This window comes from Cucumis sativus, chromosome 1 (assembly GCF_000004075.3).
Source record: "Cucumis sativus cultivar 9930 chromosome 1, Cucumber_9930_V3, whole genome shotgun sequence".
Classification (NCBI taxonomy): Eukaryota; Viridiplantae; Streptophyta; class Magnoliopsida; order Cucurbitales; family Cucurbitaceae; genus Cucumis; species Cucumis sativus.
In genome coordinates, this window is record NC_026655.2 from 1,783,674 (window position 1) to 1,808,732 (window position 25,059).

General features: G+C 33.1%; 3 protein-coding genes across 3 annotated transcripts; all 3 read left to right on the forward strand.

Annotated features, from left to right (window-relative positions):
- Nucleotides 1-4,583: 4,583 nt before the first annotated feature.
- Nucleotides 4,584-7,687, forward strand: LOC101207160 (flavonoid 3'-monooxygenase). Its single transcript, XM_004138144.3, has 3 exons — nt 4,584-5,086; nt 5,913-6,368; nt 6,575-7,687. The coding sequence occupies exons 1-3, from the start codon at nt 4,637-4,639 to the stop codon at nt 7,235-7,237; spliced, it is 1,569 nt and encodes a 522-aa protein (XP_004138192.1). The 5' UTR covers nt 4,584-4,636; the 3' UTR covers nt 7,238-7,687.
- A 2,414-nt stretch (nt 7,688-10,101) lies between these two features.
- Nucleotides 10,102-13,206, forward strand: LOC101207403 (PLASMODESMATA CALLOSE-BINDING PROTEIN 3). Its single transcript, XM_004138145.3, has 4 exons — nt 10,102-10,354; nt 10,784-11,023; nt 11,340-11,373; nt 12,565-13,206. Exons 1-4 carry the CDS (start codon nt 10,291-10,293, stop codon nt 12,842-12,844), a joined length of 618 nt encoding a protein of 205 aa, XP_004138193.1. The 5' UTR covers nt 10,102-10,290; the 3' UTR covers nt 12,845-13,206.
- A 3,332-nt stretch (nt 13,207-16,538) lies between these two features.
- LOC101207819 (histone deacetylase 5) lies at nt 16,539-23,458 on the forward strand. The gene is made up of 14 exons (XM_004138147.3): nt 16,539-16,984; nt 17,547-17,748; nt 17,918-18,064; nt 18,261-18,373; nt 19,129-19,340; nt 19,925-19,989; nt 20,847-21,017; nt 21,194-21,277; nt 21,515-21,635; nt 21,764-21,885; nt 22,133-22,326; nt 22,683-22,818; nt 22,934-22,998; nt 23,089-23,458. Exons 1-14 carry the CDS (start codon nt 16,800-16,802, stop codon nt 23,249-23,251), a joined length of 1,980 nt encoding a protein of 659 aa, XP_004138195.1. The 5' UTR covers nt 16,539-16,799; the 3' UTR covers nt 23,252-23,458.
- The last annotated feature ends 1,601 nt before the right edge of the window (nt 23,459-25,059 follow it).

Here is a 25,059-nt window from a genome sequence, read left to right on the forward strand (position 1 = left end):
TCCATTGACAGTACGACCACACCCAACATAAAAAGGCAACATGGGCCAATGGGTCAATTAGACACGATCTAAAAAAACAAGCTCCGTCAACTTCCACAAAACAAATGAGCTTTTTCTCTCCCATAATTAATTAGTAAATCTTAATTAACCATAATTAGCCACTGTACTAATTTTTAAAGGAGAAAGTTTTTTCAACGTGATCTATTTCGACACATTTCAAATGTTGAAATAATCTCCAAAAAAAAACATATATTGAAGGACGGTTAAATGTCTCTGCCAAGACTATGACCTCCGGCAATAAATAAATAAATATATATATATATAATTAAGGGTAATTTTTTAATTTTTTAATTTTTTTTGTAAAGGTGTTGTAATAAATGTTGGGGTGAGGATTTGAACGTGAGACCTCTTGTCCGTTGAGCTAAGCTCAAGTAGTAGATTTTATCAAATATTTACAACTTATAACAAATTCTATTCCAAATAGTCGTTGATATAAATTTTGTTATAATTTGTAAATATTTTGATTTATTTTGTTATTTTTAAAAATATTTTTATAATTAATGGTTTTATATTTTTAAAATTAGTTTTGGTGCATTTAATTTACTAATTCAATAAAAATTTGACAACATTTAATTTATAATTAATTCAATTGATTAAAGCTTTGCCCTAAAGAAACAATAATGTCTCCCCTTAAAATGTCGGCAACTATTAAAATTTTGTACTTGACGATGGACTGTTGAGCGATTTATTTATTATTTATTGTTATTATATATTTTACATTTAACAAATTAATTCAAAATTTGAAAGTATTAAATTATTATATGAATTTTTTCATGAGAGAGAGAGAGAGGACCAATTCATTGATTTTGTAAATAATATAGGGTCCCTAATTATTTGTTGATTTATGAAGAACATTTGAATTGCAATTTGCTTTAAATGAGATTATCAAAAGTGACTATTTTCATTTGACTTCTAATCAACTTGGGTAAATTAATTCATTCATGTAGGTCGGTTTGATTTTTTTAATTTCTCCACAGTATATGTACTATATGCAAGTTTAAATTTCGTCACACTCAATGTATTATATCCCTAGCTAGCTTTTACAAATAATAAATAACTTTGGTCATCACTCTAAATATACTATCGTAGTTAGCTTCTACGAATGAATAATTTTGGCCACACACACCAACATATTTAATATAAGTCAAGGGACTCGAGTTCCCCTTAACTTTATTATTTTTATATAATATATATAAACAAACCAAAATAATGTTTAATATTTGTAGATAGTTTAGTGTTAACTATCGACTTATTTTCCAACTAAAGTTAACTCTTTTTAGTTTTTAGATTTTTATTTTCCGTTTACCAAGAAATTAATAATTTATTGGGCATACCCAAGTTCTTATGCAAAAGAATTAGTTATTTTATTTATAGCAACAATAATCTAATTGTGTTCTATAGTTAGTTTTTTTAATAATGTTAGCCATACATAAGTGATAATATTTTGAACTTTGTTAAATTTGTTGCTAAAAGAATTTGATAGGTTTGAAATAAATTTGTGTTTTGTATAAAATAATGCTTGTTATCGTGGTTTTAAGCTTCTAAAGATCACTTTGCTCCATCAATTTACTTATTATAAAACACAATTTTAACGAATATAACAAATCGATAAAATATTTATAATAGATCAATTTTAAAAATAGAAAAGTTAACATGCACCCACGATGGAAAATATAAAAAATGTCATGTAATTTATTGACATTAGTATGTAATATATATGAAGAACGATAATTTAGATTTGTTTATTCTTTTATATACGAAAATCATTTAGATTTGGAAGTGACGTTTTTTCTTTCAAATTTAGTAGACGATCTCGAAGAACCAACAACTTAAAAAAAATAGATATATATTTTATATTTATAGACGATCGTGTTTGAAAATAAAAGTGGAAGAAGATGAAAAGAAGAAAGACTATGGACAGTAAGAGAAAAAAGAAAAGTGGAAGGAGAAGAGAATAAATACGAGAGAGAGCAAACAAAATATATGCAAAAGAAAACGATAAAAATAAATGATAAATGTGAAATATTTTAGAAAAATGACTTTTATTTTATTACCGAACTCCGTAAATATTTGAAGTACCGTTGATTATACTTATAAAAATTAATCATTAAATAAACTATTTAAATGAAAATTGCGTCTTAATAAAAAAACGTTTAGAGAAAAAACAAATCATTCTGACATTTCATGAAGTTTCTTCACGTTTCTATCTTAAAACTGACTTTTGATCGATTGGTGACAGCAAAGGAAAGTGACAGAGCAAACTTTATTTATTATTATTATTATTATTTTACATTCAAAATATTCAATTCAGTATTTAAAAGTATTAAATAATGGTATTGTATTCTTTTATTATTCTTGAAAAACTCTCTTTTCAAATTTTGAAAATTTACTAGTGTTTGTAAGTTATTGAACAGTTATAGAAACATCATATAAACAAATTAAGTTATAGGATATTTTGTTTATAAAAATGATTGAAGTGATCAATCATTAACCATTGTTTATATTTAATTTATGATTTATGAATACATATTGATCATCAAATACATTTGAATGGTTTGCTTTAAGTGAGATCAATTAAAGCGATTGATTTGATTTTTAATTAATTTGGGTTAGTTCATGTAAGTTTTTTCTTTTGTTTTTTAATTTCCATAATATGTACTGTGTAAGTTCTTGCAGAGAATTTAATTTGGTCACACCCTTAATGTACTGGTCCTAGCTCTATTACAGGTAAATAATAAATTTGGTGACAGTGCTGTATGTACCACATATGCAAGCTCTTACAGTTCTACATCGATTAGGTAGTCACACACTATATATGTATTATGCATATTAAATTCTCACCAACAAATTACTTCCCCATATGCAAGTTTTTACGCAAAAGAATGGGTTATTTTATTTATAGTAACGATTTAATTCTATAAAACTAATGTATTAGTACTGTTAGAAATTTTAATATTATAGACACTTTCCTTCCTACTTTTTTAATTACTTCTAAAAACGGCCTTCCCGTTTTCTAAATCTATACTATATATAAAAGGATTGATGTGGAAATTTTTTTTAGCTCAATTTTACTCTTCCATTATATCACTTTTTAGCCTTTGTTTGGTGACAATTTTGTTGTTTATATAGATTTTGTATTTGTATCATTTTCTAACTTTTAATGGTAATGAATTTTCTTTTTTTTACTTTTCATCTCCTCGTTATAACTTTTGTTTCAAAAAAGAAAAAAAAAACTCCAATTAATTATGTCATTTAAATTTATATAAATTCGTTCATATTTTTCTTCCCTCTCCCTTAATCTTCTCTCTCTCAACTATTCACATTCTCTGTCTCTTTTAACATTTCAAATTCCTCATTTTCAAAATATTGTTCTAAATATCTCATATTTTTTTCATTCATATTCACGAATCACAATAAAATGGTAAGGATGAATAAGAAATCGAATTATGTTTTTCTATTTTTTTATATAGAAGTTTGTTTGTGTTTATTTCTCCATTTATAGTTTTCCTTTTAGTACACAACATAATTTGGAGAAATTTGAATCACCAACGTTGTGGTTGACATGTGCATATGTAAATAATGTAATATCGATAATCTTTTTTTAATGTAACCATGAGAATTTTGTTCATGTTTTTTTGTTGAAACTATTTTATTAAATGAAAGAGTTGGGTGATTTATGCTTTTGATTTCGTTAAAGAAATGTAAATATTGTTAACATTCATTAAATATAAATAAATGTAATAAAATGTGTAAAACAAAAAATATTAAAGTCTTTTGTTTCATTTTTTTCCTATAAAACCATATTTTATGACTGATATTACATAATGTTATATGTTAACGTTGTTTTTTCAAGATGTTAATAAATGAAATTTGAATTGTGCAAACAAATCCAATCCAAAAATATATTCAAAATATGACAACATTTGATCTTTACAGAATAAATTTATTTTTCACTCATTACAATGTGAATATAAACAAGATATGATGAAATGCTTACTAGACCGAGTTAATTGCTCCAACTTAAACCTTAGTTAAATATGATAATGCGTAAATTATATTGAATTAATTGTAAAATAATTTAAATAAAAGTTTCAAACATTTAAGAGTTTCAAGATAAAATATACCTATAATCTTGAAATCTTTTATTTTTTACCAACCATTTAAAAAAAAAAAAAAAGAAGATTTAAGCTTTTATTTTAATTTATTTTCCATCTAATTATTTGATCAATATAATTTACACATTAAAAATAATTTAACTATATAGTGTTAAATGCTAAGTTAAAAGTTAACGTCTAAAGTGTGTTTTTGAAACTTTGATAATAACTTCAAAGCTCATTAGCAAAAATGCATTTCACGGTGCATTAATCGATAAGACTATAGTCTTAATTAAATGTCTCTACCAAGGAGACCAAAACTTACAAATGAATTTCAACCGCTAATCCTAACAACTACGAAAGATTATTATTGAAATTACCTTTCCACCCTTTAAAGTACGACCTGTTCCCTTCCCCTTTTTAAGTGAGATTTTGGTGTGAACCAATAACACAAAATAAATAAATAAATAAATATATATTCCATGGAGGAAATTACCCCAATCGTCGCCGCCCTTATAACACTCGCCTCCGCCTTCCTCCTCCACCGTGCTTTCTTCCTCCGCCGTAGACTCCGCCTCCCGCCTGGTCCGAAACCATGGCCGATAGTAGGAAACATGCCGCAGATCGGCGAAGCGCATCTCCACTCTCTCCTTGCCACCATGGCCGGAAAGTACGGACCACTGATGTACCTCCGCTTAGGCTCCGTGGACATGGTCGTAGCGGCATCCGCGGCTGTGGCAGAGCAAGTTTTGAAGATTCACGACACTAATTTCCTTAGCCGGCCACCAAACGCCGGCGCAAAATATATTGCTTATAATTATCAGGATATGGTTTTTGCACCGTACGGTCCACGGTGGCGATTGCTCCGGAAGATCAGCACCGTCCATCTCTTCTCATCAAAAGCCCTAGATGATCATCGCCGCATACGGGAGGTTCGTCTTTATATATATATATATATTTTCTTTCTATTTATATGCATGGTATATCCCTGACTCTTTCTTCTCAGAAAACTAGGGTTTCGATTTTGGAAAATATCAAGAAGTTAGATAGTGGTTGGAGAGTTGATGTTAATCTCAATCAAACTTACCTCGACAGTAATTAACATATCTTTTTAATCCGTAAATCTGAAAGAAAAATACAACGATCGTATATATAAATTAAGCTAAATTAAGGGAGAAGTATTTGACCTAATGAGTGAAGTTCATGTAAATTTGTGCTTGAAGGAGACGATAGACCAATACTGGCTGGAGTTTAGGATGTGTACTTGAAAGAGATCGGATGTTTGATCATTATTTGACCACAACAAATCACTATTATTCAAACTAAACAACTATTAACCACACAAAATGAGTTTAAAATTCTATATTTGGTTGTAGAATTTTTGTTTAATTTGTACTTTGTAGTTTTGATATATATGTTTGTGGCCAAACATCTATTGGATATTTTCCATTATTAGTTAAAATAGTACGAAACAAATATGATGAATATATATATTTTCCGATGACTTATAGGTAAAGACTAAACCAAACTCTCAAATAAAATGTGAAACCATTTTTGTGAGGAAAAAAAATGGAAAATTAATCCTGTTTGTGTTACATTAAGATTTTTCATATATTTTATATTGATTTACATAATCAACGTAATTAAATATAAATATGTGATTTAAATAATATAACTTAAAAATTAAGATTTCTTTTTATAATATGTAGTGATGAAGGTAATATTTATTTAATATATTGGGTCATCGTTCAAGTACAGGAAGAGATATCGGTGCTAGTACAGGCCCTTGCAAGGTCCGGTGAAGCTCCAGCGAACTTGGGGAGCTTGCTCACCGTGTGCATTGCGAACTCCCTTGGACGGACAATGATTGGCCGACGTGTTTTCGGTGATGGAAGCGGTAGCGATGACTTAGAGTCAAATCAATTTAAGTTAATGGTGGAGCAAGTGATGGTGCTGGCAGGAAAGTTCAACCCTGGTGACTTTTTCCCCTGGCTTGAGTGGCTTGATTTGATGGGTGTGGGCAGAGAGATGAAGAAGGTCCATAAATGGTTCGATGATTTTTTGACTAAGATCGTGGAGGAGCATCGGAATTTGTTGGCCAGAGGTGTCGGTGGTGGTCACCAAGATCTGTTGAGTACTCTTCTGTCAATGAAGGATGACGGTGAAGATGAGAATGAGAAGCTCAATGATACTGAGATTAAGGCTTTGTTGTTGGTATTATTTCTCTCTAAATTTTATTTGAATTGTTTTAGTTAAATTATATCCTTTGCTATATATTATTTTGAAAAATATTAATAATAATCCATCGTTATTAGTAATAAGAACGAAAGGAAAATATTGGATTGCCAAAACAATTTCATTACATAATTAGTAATTACAATGTTAATCAATTTCTGTATGATCGTTATTATTTCATACAGAACATGTTCACAGCTGGAACCGACACGTCAGCAAGCACGGTGGAATGGGCCTTGACAGAGCTCATTAGACATCCTGAAATGATGGCCCAGGCCCAACAAGAACTGGACTCTATAGTCGGTCGTGATCGGGCAGTTTCCGATGTAGACCTACATCAACTAGTCTATCTCCAGGCCGTGGTGAAGGAAACTTTCCGGCTCCACCCACCGACGCCACTCTCCCTCCCTCGCATGGCGTCCGACAGCTGCGAGGTCAATGGATATCACATCCCCAAAGGCTCCACTCTCTTAGTCGACGTATGGGCCATCGGTCGTGACCCAAAACAATGGGTCGACCCACTCGAGTTCAGGCCCAATCGGTTCCTCCCCAACGGCGAGAAGCCCCACGTGGATGTGAAGGGAAATGACTTTGAGGTGATTCCGTTTGGGGCTGGGCGGAGAATCTGTGTGGGTTTGAGTTTGGGCTTGAGGATGGTCCAGATGTTAACAGCCACGATAGTCCATTCATTTGATTGGACCTTGCCTAATGGGCTTACACCTGATAAGTTGAACATGGATGAGCATTATGGGCTTACTCTTCGCCGGGCCCAGCCTTTGATCATGCATCCACGACCCAGGTTATTACTTGGGGTTTATGAAAGGGATAGTTACGAATATAGCAACTAAATTCAAAATAACTAAGTATATAACAACATTTTAAAAAAATTGCAAATATAATAAAATCTATCAATGATAGACTATGTAGCAAATATTGGTCTATCACTGATAAACCACAATCGTCTATCAGCGATAAAAGTTATCACCGATAGAATTTGCTATGTTTGTAGTTTTTTTAAAATATTGCTATGTGCTCGATATTTATCTCAAAAATTGCTATCCATTATAATTATCATTTATAAAACATTGTCTTATATTGGTTAGTTTTAACTTCTTCTTTTTTCATTGGTTGGGTTTAAGTTTTCTTCTTAAGTTTCGTTTTAAAATATAGTAATAATATTTTGGGTGAATTGTAAAATCTATCCCTAAAGTATGGTGGTAGCCCTCGACCTTATTCAAGTTCTAAAGGAGACCCTAAAATTTCAAATTTATATAAAATCACATGTATGTTAGTGCTCATATAAGTTTGAACGTTTGATTTTAACAATTTTACAAGTTTAGGGGTCCAATTATTATTATTGAAAGTTTGGGCGTAACTGTAACTAACACCTTACTTTAATGATAATTGTTGTAAAACACAAATAGTTTACGAGTGATTGTGCAATAGGTCTCTAGTTGGTTTATTATAATATTAATCGATAAATTGTGCCTATTTGAAGTTAGTATATAAAAGTGACAATTATTCAATAAAATCCGTATTTTTTAGGAATAATTGCTGGAATAATTGCAAATTTAGCAATTAAATTCAAATTAATTAAATATATAGCACAATTTTAAAAAATGTACACATATAGCAAAATTTGTCAAATTCTATCAATGATGTAAGTCTATCACTGATAGACTATGTTACAAATATTGGTCTATTACTTATATACCTGCGATACAAGTTTATCAGTGATAATTTTGCTATATTTGTAATTTTTTTAAAATGTTGTTATATCATTAATTATTATTGTTAAAATATTCATCAATTCTAATTTTCTTATTTTTTAATTAGGATTAGTTCAACTTGTACCAATATAGGCTGATGGCCATTCAATAGATTTATTATTCCAATCTTTTCATCTGAGGGACCGGAAAGGAGAATAAAATTAAAGCGAATGAAGATAGTGAAAAGCTAATAAAAGGAAAATCATATAATCTAAAAAAACTTATAAAATCTTCCTAAAGTTATCATCTCTTTTCAAGTTTATTAAATCACATCAATATGTTTTTTCAATGACCAATGGCCATTGCAACTTATTTGCATCTTTTACAATAAAAAAAGAAAAAGAAAAAGAAGATCAACAACATTTTTGGATTAGCTAAAAAAGGTATTCTTACAAAAAAAAAAATGTCATTTTACTTTAGTCTTTCATTAAAAACCATTAAAAAAAAGATGGAAAGTATTTCCAATTTTGTGGTGGCCAAATTTGTTTAATTTTCAAAATTAAATATTTCAAAAATTAATTCAAACATTAAATAAATTATCAATTTATTTTTGAAATAAATGGCTAAGAAATCTTATATTCAATCTAGTCGTTCATTTACTTAAAAATTAAAATTTTACAAGTTACTTTTATATACAAAATCTGTATAGTTGGATATTAAAAAAATACAACTTATATTTATTATAAGATAAATTGGGGAAAAGTTATTTCAAATGATAAAACTTCTAAAAATATAGAAAGATATCACTTTCTATTTCAAGATAAGTTAATGCATGTATTTGTCATGTACTGACTTTACAATATGTATAAATAGGTTATGATATTTTACTACATTAAAAGCCAGTAAATTGAGTATACACAAATCACATTATTATTAAAAGAAAAAGTACTTCACGAAAATTAAACAAGGTTTTTAATTATTCGATATTTTTCAGTGACATCAATCGAGATGGACAAGAGCGACACCAACAAAACTGAACAGATGAATGAGAATGGCACCAACAAAGATCGTGTGCGATACCAAACGTGTGAGATGGAAGGGAGCAAAATGGTCGCCTTTTCACACGTGCGAGTGCATTTTGGTAATTACACGTCAACTATGAGTTATTCCACATATTTAAAAAAGTAAGGGATGATTTCACATATTTATAATTTTGAGGTCTAACCATCAGGTGGACTCAGTAAATTTGAGCGCGAATCCAACCGAACCCCCATCAAAGCGCCATATTAAAGTCTCTCCGGTTGGCGGCAACTCATCGCCGGCGTCTTCCACCTTCCGAGTCTTGCGGCAACACTGACATTTAATAATCTCGCCTATGCTAAGTTCCCCACGGAGATCCCTCTTGGTGATTTTCTAAGCGCAATAGTTTTTATTTCACTTCCAATGTTTAAGCCGTTGAGAAGAAGCAAGAGAAATCTTCCCATTTCTCAAGAAAATGTTAGAATTAAGATGTGTTGTTCGAGATATTCTATCACGAAGATTTTAGCTCTGGATTATATTTATAATAAATTGTGATTTTGTTTCATTAAAATAATCATTTTTAGCGCTATAATTAAGGGTATTGATTGCTTTATATTCTTGTTCTTTTACTTTTGTATTCATCTGTGTTTGTGTAATTGAAGTAGGACATTTAACCGTCCTGTCCTTTCATTGAAAAGGGGGAAAAAGAAATTAGGTGAATGAAATTCAGTTTTAATTGTATTAAAGAACTTTAGTTTCAAATTCTTCATGAATGGTTTGGCGATTCCTTTATTATTCCCTTTTATAGCTACTGTAAGCTTTGAACAACAACCCTATGTGATTGAACATGTTCCGAGTTTATCTGAGTTGAGAAATTGAAGTTATTGAATGGTGTGTTCACGCGCCTATTAGTAAACAAGGAGCAGAAAGAACAGTGGCTAGAAAACACAAAAGTGGGGACACTCTCTCATTGATGCCATCGTTTACATTACCCTCTGAAAAGCCACTGCCTTTATTTTGTATTGAACATACCCTTCCACTTCAGGGTTTTTTTACATTTTCACTCTTGAACTCACTTTCTCTCCTCCCTTTTTTCTCTACCCTTCTCTATTTCTGTGTGTGGTAGTGAGGGAGCTTTCTTCTGGCCACTATCTGATCTGTGCTTTGTAATCATGTCCTGGGTTATGCCTGCTTTAGCTATTGGGCTTCTTATTCTAGCCATGACTGGCCATTCAAGTAAGCTCCCTGCATTTTGTTTTAATGTATTTTGTTATCTACCTTTGTAGTGTACACTAAAGTCATAATGCTTGTATTTTTTACTTCTCACTAATCTTTTGGCTGATTCAAGCATTTTTCCTGTGAGTAATCTTTAAAGGCTATGAAAATGCGCTGAATGTGTGCTTGAACCTCTTTGCTGAAATGTGTCAATAGATCTTCTAGTTATATGTTCTTTGGTTTAAAAGAGATAGCTTCCTTTTTCAGTTTGAAATTTGTGGTTGTTTTTGGATGGATAAGGGGTTTAAACATTCTGGGAGTTTTCTTTACTTTTGAAGTTTGTTATAGATGGCTAGATCTTGTTGTGTTTGGTTTATTTTCTTTCGTTTCTTACACAGTCTTTGGTTTCTTTTGACTGTCTCTTGAAATGGTGGTTTCTGGAACTTGTAGGTGCAACGTGGTGTGTTTGTAGGGATGGATTGCCTGATACAGTTCTCCAAAAGACACTGGACTTTGCTTGTGGAGCTGGGGCTGACTGTGTCCCTATTCATCAAAATGGGGGCTGTTACCTTCCCAACACTGTTAAGGCTCATTGTTCCTTTGCTACTAATAGCTACTTTCAGAGGAAGGGTCAAGCTCCAGGTTCCTGTGATTTTTCTGGCACGGCAGCGGTCACCACTTCTGACCCGAGTAAGATTTTGCTGTCTGCTATCTCCTAATGTTTTTTCTCTAGTTCATTCTAAAGGAGAGTAGATTCAGTCAGTTAAGATCTGATTAACTTCGAGAAGAGGAAAAATGGATAAAACCCACCTTGGAACTAAATTGGATTCTAGTCATAGGTCATTAGTTTTAAACTCTATGGCAATCTGTCTGAGCTACTCATTTCAAAGTTCCTTGGTCATCTATTTCAGCTACTAAGTTAAACGGTGTTTTGTTTTCATATTTCTTATCATGTTGAGAAATAAGAATCTGATTTCTTTTTTTTAATATCTTGGTGTTTTCTCAGGCATTTCAGGTTGTGCTTATCCTTCTAGCGCCAGGTATACTTCGACACCTACTTTCACCATGTTTATTTGAACTGATAAACGAAAGTTAGGAATAGTAATAATTTGTTTCCATTTCTATTTCTGGAAATTGCTTTAATAGAATGAGGTCTTCTCTTCTTTCTTCCGAATCCAAGAATGACTTCTGAATCTGGAGGACAATGACATTCTCTCTAGACTTAGTGAGACTCACAATCTCGTTTATGTTTTCTCATTTAGTGAACTCCATTACCTTTTTTTTCTCCTTTTATGTTTAATATGAGCTTCACCTGGACTTTTTATCCACTTTATAATCTTGTTCGTTAGCATAATATTAAAAGGGTTTTTACTTTATCTTTTATTTTCATTTGATCAAATGGAAAGCCTTTTTTCTTGAACAGGATTAGAGCATATTTTTAATTAAAAACTTGACAAAATGAAAGTAATTAGCTTTTCATAACCATAGTTCCTGTTGGAAAAGAGACTTTTGCCATTAGATTCGTCACCATCCCAATTTTCTGTAATCATAGATACTCTTTTTGTCAATTGATTATTTGTGATTTCATGATCATTTTTTTTTTCTGGTTTCTTCTCTTGGACTGTGTTTTTCAACTTTTCACATTCACTCAAGAGGTTATTATTGTTTCCCCCATTGTTGTCTTTAACCTCAAATGTAAAGTTATAAACGCTCCATACGGGTAAATATATTTTTTTATAAGATTTTGCGAGGTGGAAAGTGGAGTTTTCCATAGTATTGATCAGATTTATGTTACTCCTCGAGATAGTAAATCATTGAGATTCGAGCCGCATTTTAATGCCTCGAAAGCCAATTCTAGGCAGCCAGACCATGATTTTTGGAGAAAGGGTTTCACATGTGAAGGGGAAGGAAGGTTTGCTGAAGCACTTTATTTTGTTGGGGCAGAACTGTTTGTCTTTTCTCTTGGAGCTAATTTGAAATGTTCTTGTCAAAAACTGGTTAATTTCTGAGGTTAAGTTTCCATGTAGAAAGGATCAAAGATGAGCCTTATCACAATGACAACTTTTCTTTTATCTTCATATAGATGAAAAAAAAAAAAAAAAAAGGAAAAGAAAAACTGCCTTATCCAAAACGAACCATTACTTTATTACTGAATCCAAACCTTTTTACTTCTAAAGTCCCATCTTATCTAAGTTGGGATTCAATTTGATTTTGGTAACCTGTTGTTGCAGCCCTGTAAACAGTGGCACTATTCCAGTAACTGGGACTCCAACCACCACCAACCCGGGCAATGGATTAACTCCCACAACCAACACCCCATTTGGTTCTACAACACCCACCGGCGTCCTCGGCGGTAACGGATTTGGTAGTGGCAACAACAATGGTCTAGAACCATCAGGGGTTGGCGGGATGAACACAGACTACAACAGCGGATCAAGACTCCAACTCACTCTAATTGCCAATGTAGTTGGTTTCTTATTCACTCTCTTGTTATGTGGGCATATGGTTTGATGGAATTTTCTTTTATTTTTGAAACAGTTGTGGTTATGGTTGGTGAAGTGAAGGGTCAGATTGGATTCCAAAATGCAGGATGGTAGCATGTGATGTTCCTGTTCTTAGTGTACTGCTTTTTTTTCTTACTCTTAGACAGCTTTGTTTTGTTTGTTTGTTTTCTTCCTTCACTCTCTTTACTCTTTTCCCACTTGGTACCCAAAAGAAAGAAGAGAAGAAAAATTGGGCTCATTCTTTTTTTTTCTCTTATTATGGATTTTTGTTGCTCTAGTGGTGGGACCCATAGAATAGTCTTTTTCTTCTATTCTCTCTCTGTATATGCTAACTTTATCAGATCTAAAATGGTGGCCATGTTCATTAAAGTTTTTTTTTTCTTTTTTTTTTTTTCCCTTTTCAAAAGTGAATGATTTAGTATGGAATTATATGAATGAAGGGTCAGATATTTAATAATTGATGAATGATAGGTAATTTTAATGTTATAAATTTTTATAGTATATAACAAGTTAGGAAGGTTTAACATTTGACTTAAAAAACATGAAAATATGTCATTTAAGACTAAAGTGGGCATAGCCTCATAGGTTATATTTGGAATGGTGATTTTTCTTGTTTTAGTAGGAAACAACCATGTTTTGTTAATATACAATATAGTATTTGTTTATGTCTATTTTATTTAACAAATGCTCTTCTTTATAATGACAATATATCCATGCTGCTAGGTATATTGGATTTGATTTTGTTTCAATGAAGACAGATTTTTTTTTTAAACGTCGTGGTTGTATTAATTTAAATTTTAGATCAATAATTTCATCATCTTTAACCCTAAATTTTTGTAAATGTATCATTTACACCCGAGGAAAAATTCGTGCAAACTCATTGCTATTTCATTTGAGAATTGTCCATACATTTTCTATAATTGCATGTGTAGAAATTTTTTAGATGATTTTCAACGTATAGTGTAGGGTCTAAATTGATTGACTTGTAAAAATTTAGTAGTTAATTGATTTAGATGTTATGTTTCACACAATATTGGTAGATCTAAATTTGAAGGAGCCTGTAAATGGATACACTCATAAAATAAAAATTTTATGAGTTTAAATTGATAAAACTATTTTCAAAGATTAGATGCATAAGTTCTTTTTTTTTTTTGGAAAATTGACAAAAACATTTTTAAAAAAACTAACATATAATATCAATTTTTTTTGCATATTACGAATATGAAAAAATTAGTGATATCAGACGACTATCAGATCATAATCACAGGACTATCAGACGATAATTTTTTTTTGTTGGAATAATTTTTTTCTAATATTTATACGTAGAAATGACCTTCCAAGTTCTCTATCAATTACCATCCAATTTGAGGTCAAGTGAGGGCACTTAATTTTTAGAATAAATGTGTAATATTTCAATCATGTAATATTTGCAACTCATTTCTAGATCCATTAATGTGGTTGCCACAACTTGGCTAGTTGAGTTTGGGCCGAATGAGGAGAGTGGTGCGAGAGTCCAATGTCCATATCATGAGCTTTAGATCCACTAATGTGGTTGTTGTGTTGGTCACTTGGTGCAACCACGAGGAAGTTAATTTGGGGATGGTAAAAGATATTTGACCTTTTTTTTTCTTTTTGTACTTAGGGTCGGCCTTCGTAGTATCTCGTGAACATCTGCTTTTTACCGATTCCTTCCTTATGAAAAAATATCGAATATTTTCTTAAACTAGATAATATAATGTTTTATCTCAAAATCAATAGACTGAGTCATTTTTTGTTTTTTCAATGTTGAATTTTCAACCTCTTAACATAAATTAACATAAATTTCGTGATCTTAAATTTTGTTCTTTTGTAGTTGACATGCGTTTTTTTAAGTGAATTCTCTTTTCCATTGTTGCTTTATTGATTTTTATCCTTTTTCACTTTTGCCTTTGCCTTTTGTCCATTTGGCTTTTATCTCATTGACATTTTGCTTTTTCACTTTCATTGTTTGACCTTTGCACTTTTATCATGAGTAGAGATAGATGCTCTCTCTTTGTGAGCCTCCTACTTAGAAGAACTTTGGAATTGGTCATCTGTAAAATTCAACTCGAGTACAGTCTTTCTAGTGAAAATATTGGAATTTAAAATTTAGGTCATGTTTGCCTACTTGTAATAAATCAATAGTAATCTGAAAACTAAAGTGAGCCTCATTTCATTACGTTTGTTGTTGTTTATCTTATTTTGTAATTGTAATTAAGCGTTATGTCTGTTTTGAATTCTGTAATAAAAAGAAAAACGTAATTGAATTATTTAATTAATCAAAGATGTTTTCTACAAAACAGGGAGATTTTGTACATCGGTGCACAACACCTCTGACGCCCTAGTGAACTAGATGATTTAGGTTGTAGTAAAGAGTTTTAGAGATCTTAATGAAATTACTTCTTTTGAAGTCATAATGATGTATATTTGCTAGATATTATATCAAAACCGCCTTCATCCATCAATTTAATCTTATGAGTGAAGATAAATTTAATATAATATCTAACAACATTTATTATAAGATTTTTGACTTAGGATGTCCAGTTAAGGGCTTTGAGTCTTTTTAGGTTAATTCTCGAGTCAAATGAGTTGAAGCATGTCTCGTTCAACAAATAAAGAGAATTAGCCTTAAATGAAGTCAAGCTGGTCATTTTAGGGCATTGGTCCAAATGTCCTTTCCATACGTAATCAAGCCTCGAGGTGTAGCTATTTGGCTCAAGTCGTTAATTTCTTGGTCGAATAGTTTACAAATTTTGGAAAGTCACTCGCTCTCTCTTATCCAGAGTCACTGTATAACATTTTTTCCCCTTTTTTGACAATGTAACAAGGAATTAATTGACAATAACATAGACTTTAAGCTAAAAGTCTTATTGGAACATCAAATGCTTGTTTCAAACTGTTTTTTCAAGTCATAGTGAAAGCTCTTATGGGTTTAGAACTTGAACACAAGGATTTTAGCCCAAATTTTTGTTATTGCTAATTATTATCTCAACAAGGGTGAACGTAAGATTGATTATATAAACTTAATTCTGGTCGAGTTATGCTCTTGTTTAATCGAATACTACTTTACACTATAGTCAAAATATTCATTTTTGCATTTACATTCAAAATGTCCTTTTTTTTTAAAGAAACAATATGCTTATTAACGTAATTATAGTATTTTTTGAGATATTATTCTTATAATATTATTTTCTTTAAGTGTATTGTTATTTGCCATAATTAGAATGGTATCTCGAGTAAAAGATCAATGAAATAGACAATTTAAAAACAACAATACTTAATACTGATCATAGTCTAAATGCTCATTTTTGCATTTATATTCAAAATATCTATTTTTTCTTAAATGTAATTGTAATGTATCGAGGAGTTTAGGAGAGAAACATGAATAAATCAATATCAAATGTGAACTAAAATATCATAATAACATGATAGAATATAATTAAGAAAAGACTTAAAACAACTAAATTTTTTTAACTTGATTCAAATCACAACAGCTCCCTAGATATATTCGATCGAGTAGAAAATGGAATGAAATATCAATCATATGTTATCAAATCAAAATTTTAGATTCTAAATGTGAGAAGTGAGAAGCATGAGGCTAATTTTCACTTTATATTTACCTTTTGAAAATCTCTCTCTCTCATTTTCAATACAATATATCCAATATTGATCATAGTCTTAATGTTCACTTTGTCATTACATTCGAAATCTCTCTTTTTTCACACTCATTTTTTCTTTGCTTTTTAGTTAATTCCGACTTGCAATCACAGCCGTCCCTCGTAAGACTACAGAAACAGCGCTGACTGGCCACTGAGAACGATCCGTCCCGTCGATCTTCAACTGACCCACGGCACTCCGACGAGGCAACTACCTTACTGCCAAATTCAGTTTCTGAAAGTTTTCATCACCTCATTGACTTCGCGGGTTAGATTGTTTTTGGAGAAATGGACGTTGACGGCTCCGGAACTACGAAATTCAACGGAATCAATGGCGATTCACGGAGGTTAGGAGTTTTATACGACGATAGGATGTGTAAACATCACACACCCGACGGAGACTACCATCCTGAGAATCCTTATCGAATTAGGGCCATTTGGAATAAGTTACACTCCGCTGGCATTCTTCAGAGGTATGATCGTTTTTGCTTTTTCATTAGCGTTTTTTTTTCTTTTCTTTTCTGTTGTGTAGTTTTTGTATGCTGTTGGCGGTGTTACGAAGGTAATGGGAAAAGAAAAAGTGAAGAATTGGGATATACTCAACTGAAATGGAGCTCTGGACCATATCATACTTATCTTCTCGTGGGCAAATTATAGTTTTCTGTGATAGTTCACTGAAACGGACTATTGTATTGCTACCGGGTCAACCTTAGCACAATCCTGTTCCTTGATTGTCTGAAAATAATATTTTTCTTAATTCCTCGAATCCATGTATAGTAAAGGAGTTGCTTATTTATTTATTTTTTAGACTAGCTTTACGTGATAATTGAAACTTTCATGGAATCCAAGAGTTCCTTCATGCTTCGTAGTCTTTATCTGTTATGTTGACTATTTCTAGTATTTATCTGTCCGTTTTACTAGCAGATTTTTTCTGTCAAAATTTTCTTGGAGATTTTCTGAATTTGTTGTTTGAGATAATTCGATTTGGTTTCAGTTTCTTGAATAAGTAGTGGAGCTAGCTATTCCCTTTTTCAGGTGTGTGGTCTTGAAAGGGAAAGAAGCAGAAGATAAACATATTTTGGCAGTTCACTCCAAAAATCATGTTAAGTTGATTAAGGAAATAAGCTCCAAAGAGTTTGATTCACGAAGAGATAAGATTGCCTCAAAACTTAACTCCATATACTTCAATGAAGGGTCATCCGAAGCTTCTTATCTGGCTGCTGGCTCTGTCATAGATGTAATATACACGCAATTTTTCCTAGTTGATAGTTGAATTTTTGGCAGCGCATTTATGTGGTCCTTTTTGTTTGCTAAGTGACTGAAATATGTAGATTTGATATAATAGAGAAAAGTCGCTTTAAGTTCTTTCTCTTAAATATATATTCTAACCACTTCATCTTGTTAAGGTTGCTGAAAAAGTAGCAAAAGGAGACTTAGATTCTGGCATTGCGATTGTGAGGCCGCCCGGTCATCATGCTGAACATGATGAAGCTATGGGGTTTTGTTTGTTCAACAATATAGCTGTGGCAGCAAGCTTTATTTTGAATGAAAGAGTAGGACCCTTTTCAAATTATGTTTTAAGCAAATATTTATAGATAATCTCGTAATCATATGATCCCGTACTTTACTTTGTTATTCTGAAGTTCCTCCCAGAAAATGTTTTCAAGTTCGGTTTTAATTTAGTTCAATTACCTTAATTTTTTTCCCATCAGTTCCGACTTCATTTGGTCACTATCTTTCATGATACAGCCAGATTTGGGTATTAAGAAAATTTTAATTGTGGATTGGGATGTTCATCATGGCAATGCAACACAAAAGATGTTCTGGGAGGATCCCCGTGTTTTGTTCTTCTCTGTTCACCGGTAGGTGCATAAGAATGTTGGTGTTTTCTTAAATTTTATTCTCTTTTACTCAGTTCTCTCTTTCTCTATTTTTGGGTTTGGGGGGGAGGGGGTAAGAAACCAGAAACTCTAGTAACTAGTTAGTCAGCAAGACAAAACGTGCACTGTAGAGGCCAGAGTTACTTTGTAGTCTCGTATTTGAATCTTTATTAACTGTGAAAGAATATAAGTAAGAGGATAAAGTACCCTCACAGAAAAGCCTAGGAACTTATGTAAAAGAAACCCCATGGCATTAATAACTAAAAGGAGGTAAATACAAAGGAAGTTACAATTTGAAGCTTGGCACATTCACCATCTTCCAGAGGAGATGATCATCACAATATCCCGGAAGTTCTATAACATTTTAACTGAAGTTTTTAATGAAGAGCTTTGAGAGCGTTGTTCCACGGAACTTTCTTTTTTTTCTGAAGTGGTTGACCTTAGGGATCACAATTTCTCTATTTTGTATGCCAGTGGTTGATAAATAGATAAGTTGGGGTTGTGTTGAGTAAATAACAACCTTGACGCCTCCAACATCCAAAATCTCTTACTTTGCTTTCTTTTAATGGCCAGATTTTAATATCTCTTTCTTGTACATGTCAAAACTTTTTTTTCTCTATTGTTACATGGAATATTGACCATTGGGTGGTGAAGCGTTGCTTTTAAACTTGTTTGATATGCTATCAGAGTTATTACAACTTTTGCCAGTAATGTGTCAACTTATTTTATAAACACAGGCATGAATATGGAAGTTTCTATCCAGCCACACATGATGGTTTTTATACCAAGGTTGGAGAAGGACCTGGAGCAGGTTATAATATAAATGTCCCATGGGAGAATGGACGATGTGGGGATGCTGACTACCTAGCAGTTTGGGACCATATCTTGCTTCCTGTTGCTGAGGAATACAACCCTGATATGATCATGGTCTCTGCTGGATTTGATGCAGGTCTGATGCCACTGACTTGATATATTAAATTCCTTCTTCTTCCCTCCATTTATGTTACATGGTTGTTCAATGGGTGGCTGGTTTAAAGACAGATTGTAGTTTTTGTAAATTGTTCCCCTGACTCTTTAATCTCTCCCTTAAAAAGGAAGCAAGTTATTTTGGTCTTATTCGCTAATGATGGCTCTCATTGCATTCCTTGTTTCCGCAACTCTGTAGGGTTCTCTAGGGGAATGGAACTTGCACCCATATCTGGAAGACTGTTAGATTAGTATTGATCCTTTTCTTAATCTGTTTCCCTGGATCTTTAATCTTTTCCGTAAAAAAGAAGTGCATGTTAATTTGGTCTTATTCTCCAATAGTGGCACTCTTAGCCATTTTTCTCCCTCTTTTAAAAAAAATCTGTGCCCTCTCAAAACCTTGACTTTGGAGACATCAAGAATTGAGTCCTTTTTGGCCTTGAAAATGTCAAAATATTTTTCTATCCAATATTCTCCCTTTCAATATGGCAGTGATAGACTAATATTCAAATATATTTGATTGAAAAACATTGGAATGTGTAAAAAGTTTTTTCGTGCTCGGAACAGCTGTTGGGGATCCTCTAGGTGGTTGCTGTGTCACACCATATGGATACTCGATTATGTTGAAAAAGGCAAGTGTTGTTTTTTCTATTTTGGATTTGTTTTAAATCATAAGGGCAGCTTGTCTGTTGATTATAGTTTATTTCTGTCTCATATTTTCGAGCCTTAAATTTACAAGTTCCTAAATGCTGAGAATATGTATTTGTTCAATACTTTCTCGTGTGTGTTTATTTAGCAGTAATTCTGTATCCTGCATCCACTATATCTGGCTAGGACTTATATGTAAGCATTGGTTTTTTAATTCTTATTTTAAGAAAAATCTGAAGTGTTTCTTCTCAGGCAGTTGAATCTGCTAAACAATGAATAATCATAATGATGATCCTAAGGGTTCAATGGCAATTCTTCCAGATCTTAAGGAATTGATTTGGATAAGAGCTTGAAGTTGATGTTGGTTCAAACATACAATTTGAGCTCCGTGCATTTTGAGCTCTAGGGAAAAAATCATTTTCAAGGGGTTCTGTGTTGTGGTCATCATACCCACATGTGGTTTTCGATATGATTTGTTTTCTTTATTTAATTTTCCTTATAATAATTCTTGCAATAAAGCTTAGCAACCATCTGCTTTTCTGTATTGTCTTTTAAATTATGTATATTTGGGTTGAAGTTGAACATCTGTAAATTAACCCAAAAAAAGGTTAGTGTATTGTTGCATTTCTCTCTCGCTTTTGATGTATCTTTTGGTTCATACTTCATAGTCTTGCCTGTTATCTTTGATGATCATCTTCTTGCAATAACTCCAAAATTTGAGTTAACACTTGCATGTTCCTTACTATACAATTAGTACCAAAACTTTAGAATTAGCTTTGATGTTTTCTATAAAAATAAATATTGGTGGTAGCACTGTTACCCACATTTCTATTTTCTCCAGTTGATGAATCTTGCACAAGGAAAGATTGTATTGGCCCTGGAAGGAGGATATAATCTCGACTCTATAGCAAGTTCGATGCTTGCCTGTGCGGAATTGCTGCTTGATGGAAGAACTGTGAATAAGCCTCAAGAGACTTATCCATTTGAGTCAACATGGCAAGTGATCCAAGCAGTAAGCTCTCACTTATTCTTTTCACCGTTCCATTATTATTTTACCTTGGATTGGTTGGAGCTACTTCTGCCCGTCAACTCATTTTTTCGTGCTTTGGTTATTCTTCAATGTTTCTGTTTCACAAGTATTTTTAGCAATAAAAATCCTGTCTATAAAAACCTTGTACTTCTTGCCAGGTTCGCCAAGAATTGAGTCCTTTTTGGCCAATTCTTTCAGATGAAATACCAGACAATTTGATCAGTAAAAAGGTGCCACTCCCGGTAATCCTTCATTTCCCAACTTGTATACAATTATGTGGATATCTATTGAATATGATTAGATTTGTGTTATTTAGATCATGAGTAGAATGTCAAATGCTCTTTCAGTTATTTTCAGTAGTTTGAGTTTTTATTAATAAAGAAGTTTGTCTCCGTTTAAAAGAAAAGGTTACTCTCTCTATATCTTTTCAACTGTTTGGCAATGATAATCCTGCCCAACTTGTTCTTCCATTTTTCCAGGAGGTATTGCTTTCAAGCTCTGATTCAGATGATGAAGCTTCCAATGGTAGATTAAAAAGCCTCGAGGAAGTTCTTCAGGGTATCACATTCTCACAATTGGAAGTTAAGGAAGACAGTCAGGGTAAAGAGCACTGAGATTATCTTTTCAAATCCCTATGCTTGTTATCTTTTAGTTGTTATTAACTTATTCGTGTGCAAAGAAAGATTCTTTTGTTCTTATGGTGGTTTAAACTTTAAACCACAACACAGGCCAAGCAGTTAATGTTACTCAGCCTTGGAGATCAGAGCTATCAAAAACTGATATCTGGTATGCTGCATTTGGATCAAATTTGTGGTGCCCAAGATTACTTTGTTATATCAGAGGAGGACAGGTTCTACTTCTTCCTCTATGTCTGTAGTATTTCCTTTTAATAATCTTGGATTAACTATAATTTATGATCATCGTAAAATCATGCCAATAATCGTTTTCAAGCTCTTACTTAGATTATCTAAAAAAAATCTCTTACTTAAGAGACCCGTTTGTATTATGCCTTGTTTTGTAGTGCATTGACTTAACGCAATGTTGAATTTCATTTTACTTTATTCACTTCTCGTCTAACATTGAAGAGCAACTTTTAGGTTGAGGGTATGAAGAGATCATGTACAGGTTCAATGGATACTACTCCACCAAAGGAGATTATGTGGAAATCGTTTCCTCATCGTCTATTTTTCGGTCATGAGCATACCAGTACATGGGGCCAAGGGGGAGTTGCTTTTCTTAATCCCGAAAGCAACAGCGAGGAGAAATCTTACTTGTGCTTGTATAGAATTACGTGAGTTACTATTTTCTTTCCTTAGCCTCTTCTTTTCGTCTGAAAAGTCTTAAGGGTTATTTAGTGTTAAAAGTTGAGTTGCGAAGTCTGGAGAGTGAACTCTAGTGCCCACAGCGTAAGGAGTTAACAAGATATAAAATCGATGGTTTTTTACTATGGGGACTCACAAACTCCTTGGAACAAATAAAGAGTAGACTTCACAGCTCCACGCTTCCCAACTGCCAACTCCTTGGCCCAAACAAATCCTACGCTTCTTCTAAGACTTTTTATTGTAGGATTCTCCACTCGTTATCATGGTTTCTAACACAAAATCTTAAACTAATCTCTTAATTCTTGCTTTCGATCTTCTCTTACAGGCTCGAGCAATTTAACGACCTTTTGTATCAAGAAAATAATGCTAGTAGTTCCCTTTCTGATAACCCTTTATTGGATATAGCTAATTTGAACAAAGTCACAAGCAGCCCTTCCAACTCTGTTGAGGTTCCAACTGGGGTATGTAAACTATCTGACCCCTCTCCTATAAAAGCCAAGTCCTACATTTGAAAGGTATAAAACTACTTATATTTTTCCAGATCATTTGTTAAACAGTGCTTGAACTATCTTGCAGAAAGGCTGGTACCACAACCTCGTATATTTGGGGAAAGAACGCGATATTCCAATACTAACTATGACGTACGCCTCAATCTCTTTCTTTCACTCTGCACTTAACTCATGTAGCTTAATAGCCCTCCAGTAGTAATATGCAGTTCTATTTAATTTCAGATGTTCACATTCGGATATGGAAGACTTTAAAGATGGAAAAATTCCAATCTGTTCGCCAGCAAAAGAGTACGTTAATACCCTTGTTCTAGGCCTTGCAGGAGGGCCACTTTCAAAGGAGGAAGCACTGGAATATATTCGGAATGCTTCAACTAAGCCACTGTAAGCGCAATCCCCTTATTTGCAAAACTACCTTGTTTTGCATTTATGGAATTAGGTTGAGACTTAAAGATGTATTATGATATATGCATCTGTCTTTAGGAGGAACCTTCAGAACGAACTTGTTCAAACAAAATCCAAACCTTGTACAAGATATGTTTTGTTAGTTATAATGTTTTGTTGGTTATATAACTGTATTCTCGAGTTATGAGGAGTCCCTTTAGTTGAATTGTCGCTGTGACATGTTCTTGCATCTAAGCTGATGAAAAGGGGGACCTATCACAAAACCTGAAGCTGAGAAACAAAATCTCGACGCACCCACCCCTCTAAAAGTTGATCAACCCTTGGGCGTCTTGTCTTCACGTCCTCAAAAAAATACTCATCCTCCTCCAAAGAAAACTCTCTCCTTCCTCATCCTTGCAAGAAAAAGCATACCAAGAAAACTTCCCCTCCTAAAAAGCAAACACCACCACCAGCATCACCAACAAAAACACCGTCCATTGCCTCCACCCGAAAATGATCTTATCCTTCCTCCTATTGAGGAAGAGTTTGAATTCAACTCCCCCCAACATGACTTGCCGCAAAATACTCTTCTGTGGCCTCCCCCTGTTGTCGATGAGGCAGCCACCAAAGAACAGACATTGGAACGAAGGCTCTTCCCAGCCTAAGTTTCTTGATGGTGAGACAAATGCCCATCCAATCCAACCAAAGCCAATACTTAACACCTCTCACCCTGCCCGAGATGATACCTTAGATGGTGAGGAAGAAGATATCTTCACGTTCATCACGCGGACTGTTTCCACACCCATGATTGAAGCTCTAGATCATGTTGCAAGCATGCAAAGAGACTTGAAATTTCAGTTCTATCAATTTCGAGAGGAGCTAAACGAGGTGTGTCTTGAGACGGATAAGATGAAAGCCATTGTTCAACGTCTTGAGATGGATGAGATCCATTATGCTGATCTTCATAGAGATCTTGAATTTCGTGAACAAAAGTTGGACAATCATCAGCAAGGTCTAGAGAGCTCATTGCCAATGTTAGGAAAAATGAACTCATTGTTCAACGCCTCTCTCAAAGGCAAAACATGCGGTTCATCACGCTGATGCATTACATTCATGACGTTTTTTGCTTTGCACGCCCTTGCCCCAGTATCACCAGAACTCCAACACCCTCTCATGCTTCACCGAGTTAATCCTCCAAACGCCAAGTGATGACAACACAAGGAAAGAATAAATTTGAGGGTGTTGGTTATTTTGATTTCTTCTTTGTGTGGTTATATGAACGCAATATATAGAGATGCAATAACGATGCATGTGACGACAATTGCATCATACTCACATCTGTTACTTAAAACTTCTAACAATATGTCAAATTGCGTACACATTTTTCTTTTCTATGCTCAAATATAAGCATCGAGAAAGGTTTTCTGGACAAATCAAGGTCGAACTCAGGGACTTAATAGTTATCAAATTGAATGTTATATTCTTATCTTTTCTACGTCTAAACTATTCTATTAACTACATCTACTAGTTATTCTTGAATGCCACGATGGAATGTGAGTGAATTTGAACTAACAATTAACATATTACAAAGGAATAATTTCATAGCGTGAACTAGAAAGAATTGGAAGTTCTTTGAAACGACAATAGGTTTCATACTTAACTTCTAATTAAGACAAACAACCTCTTAACGCACGTGCCACACATATTCACATCTTTAGACATATATGTTAAAGTTAAAAATAGACTATCCCTCGAAGTTTTTTCTTGTCACATGCATTCTCATGTTTGGATATACATGTTGAGGTTCAAACC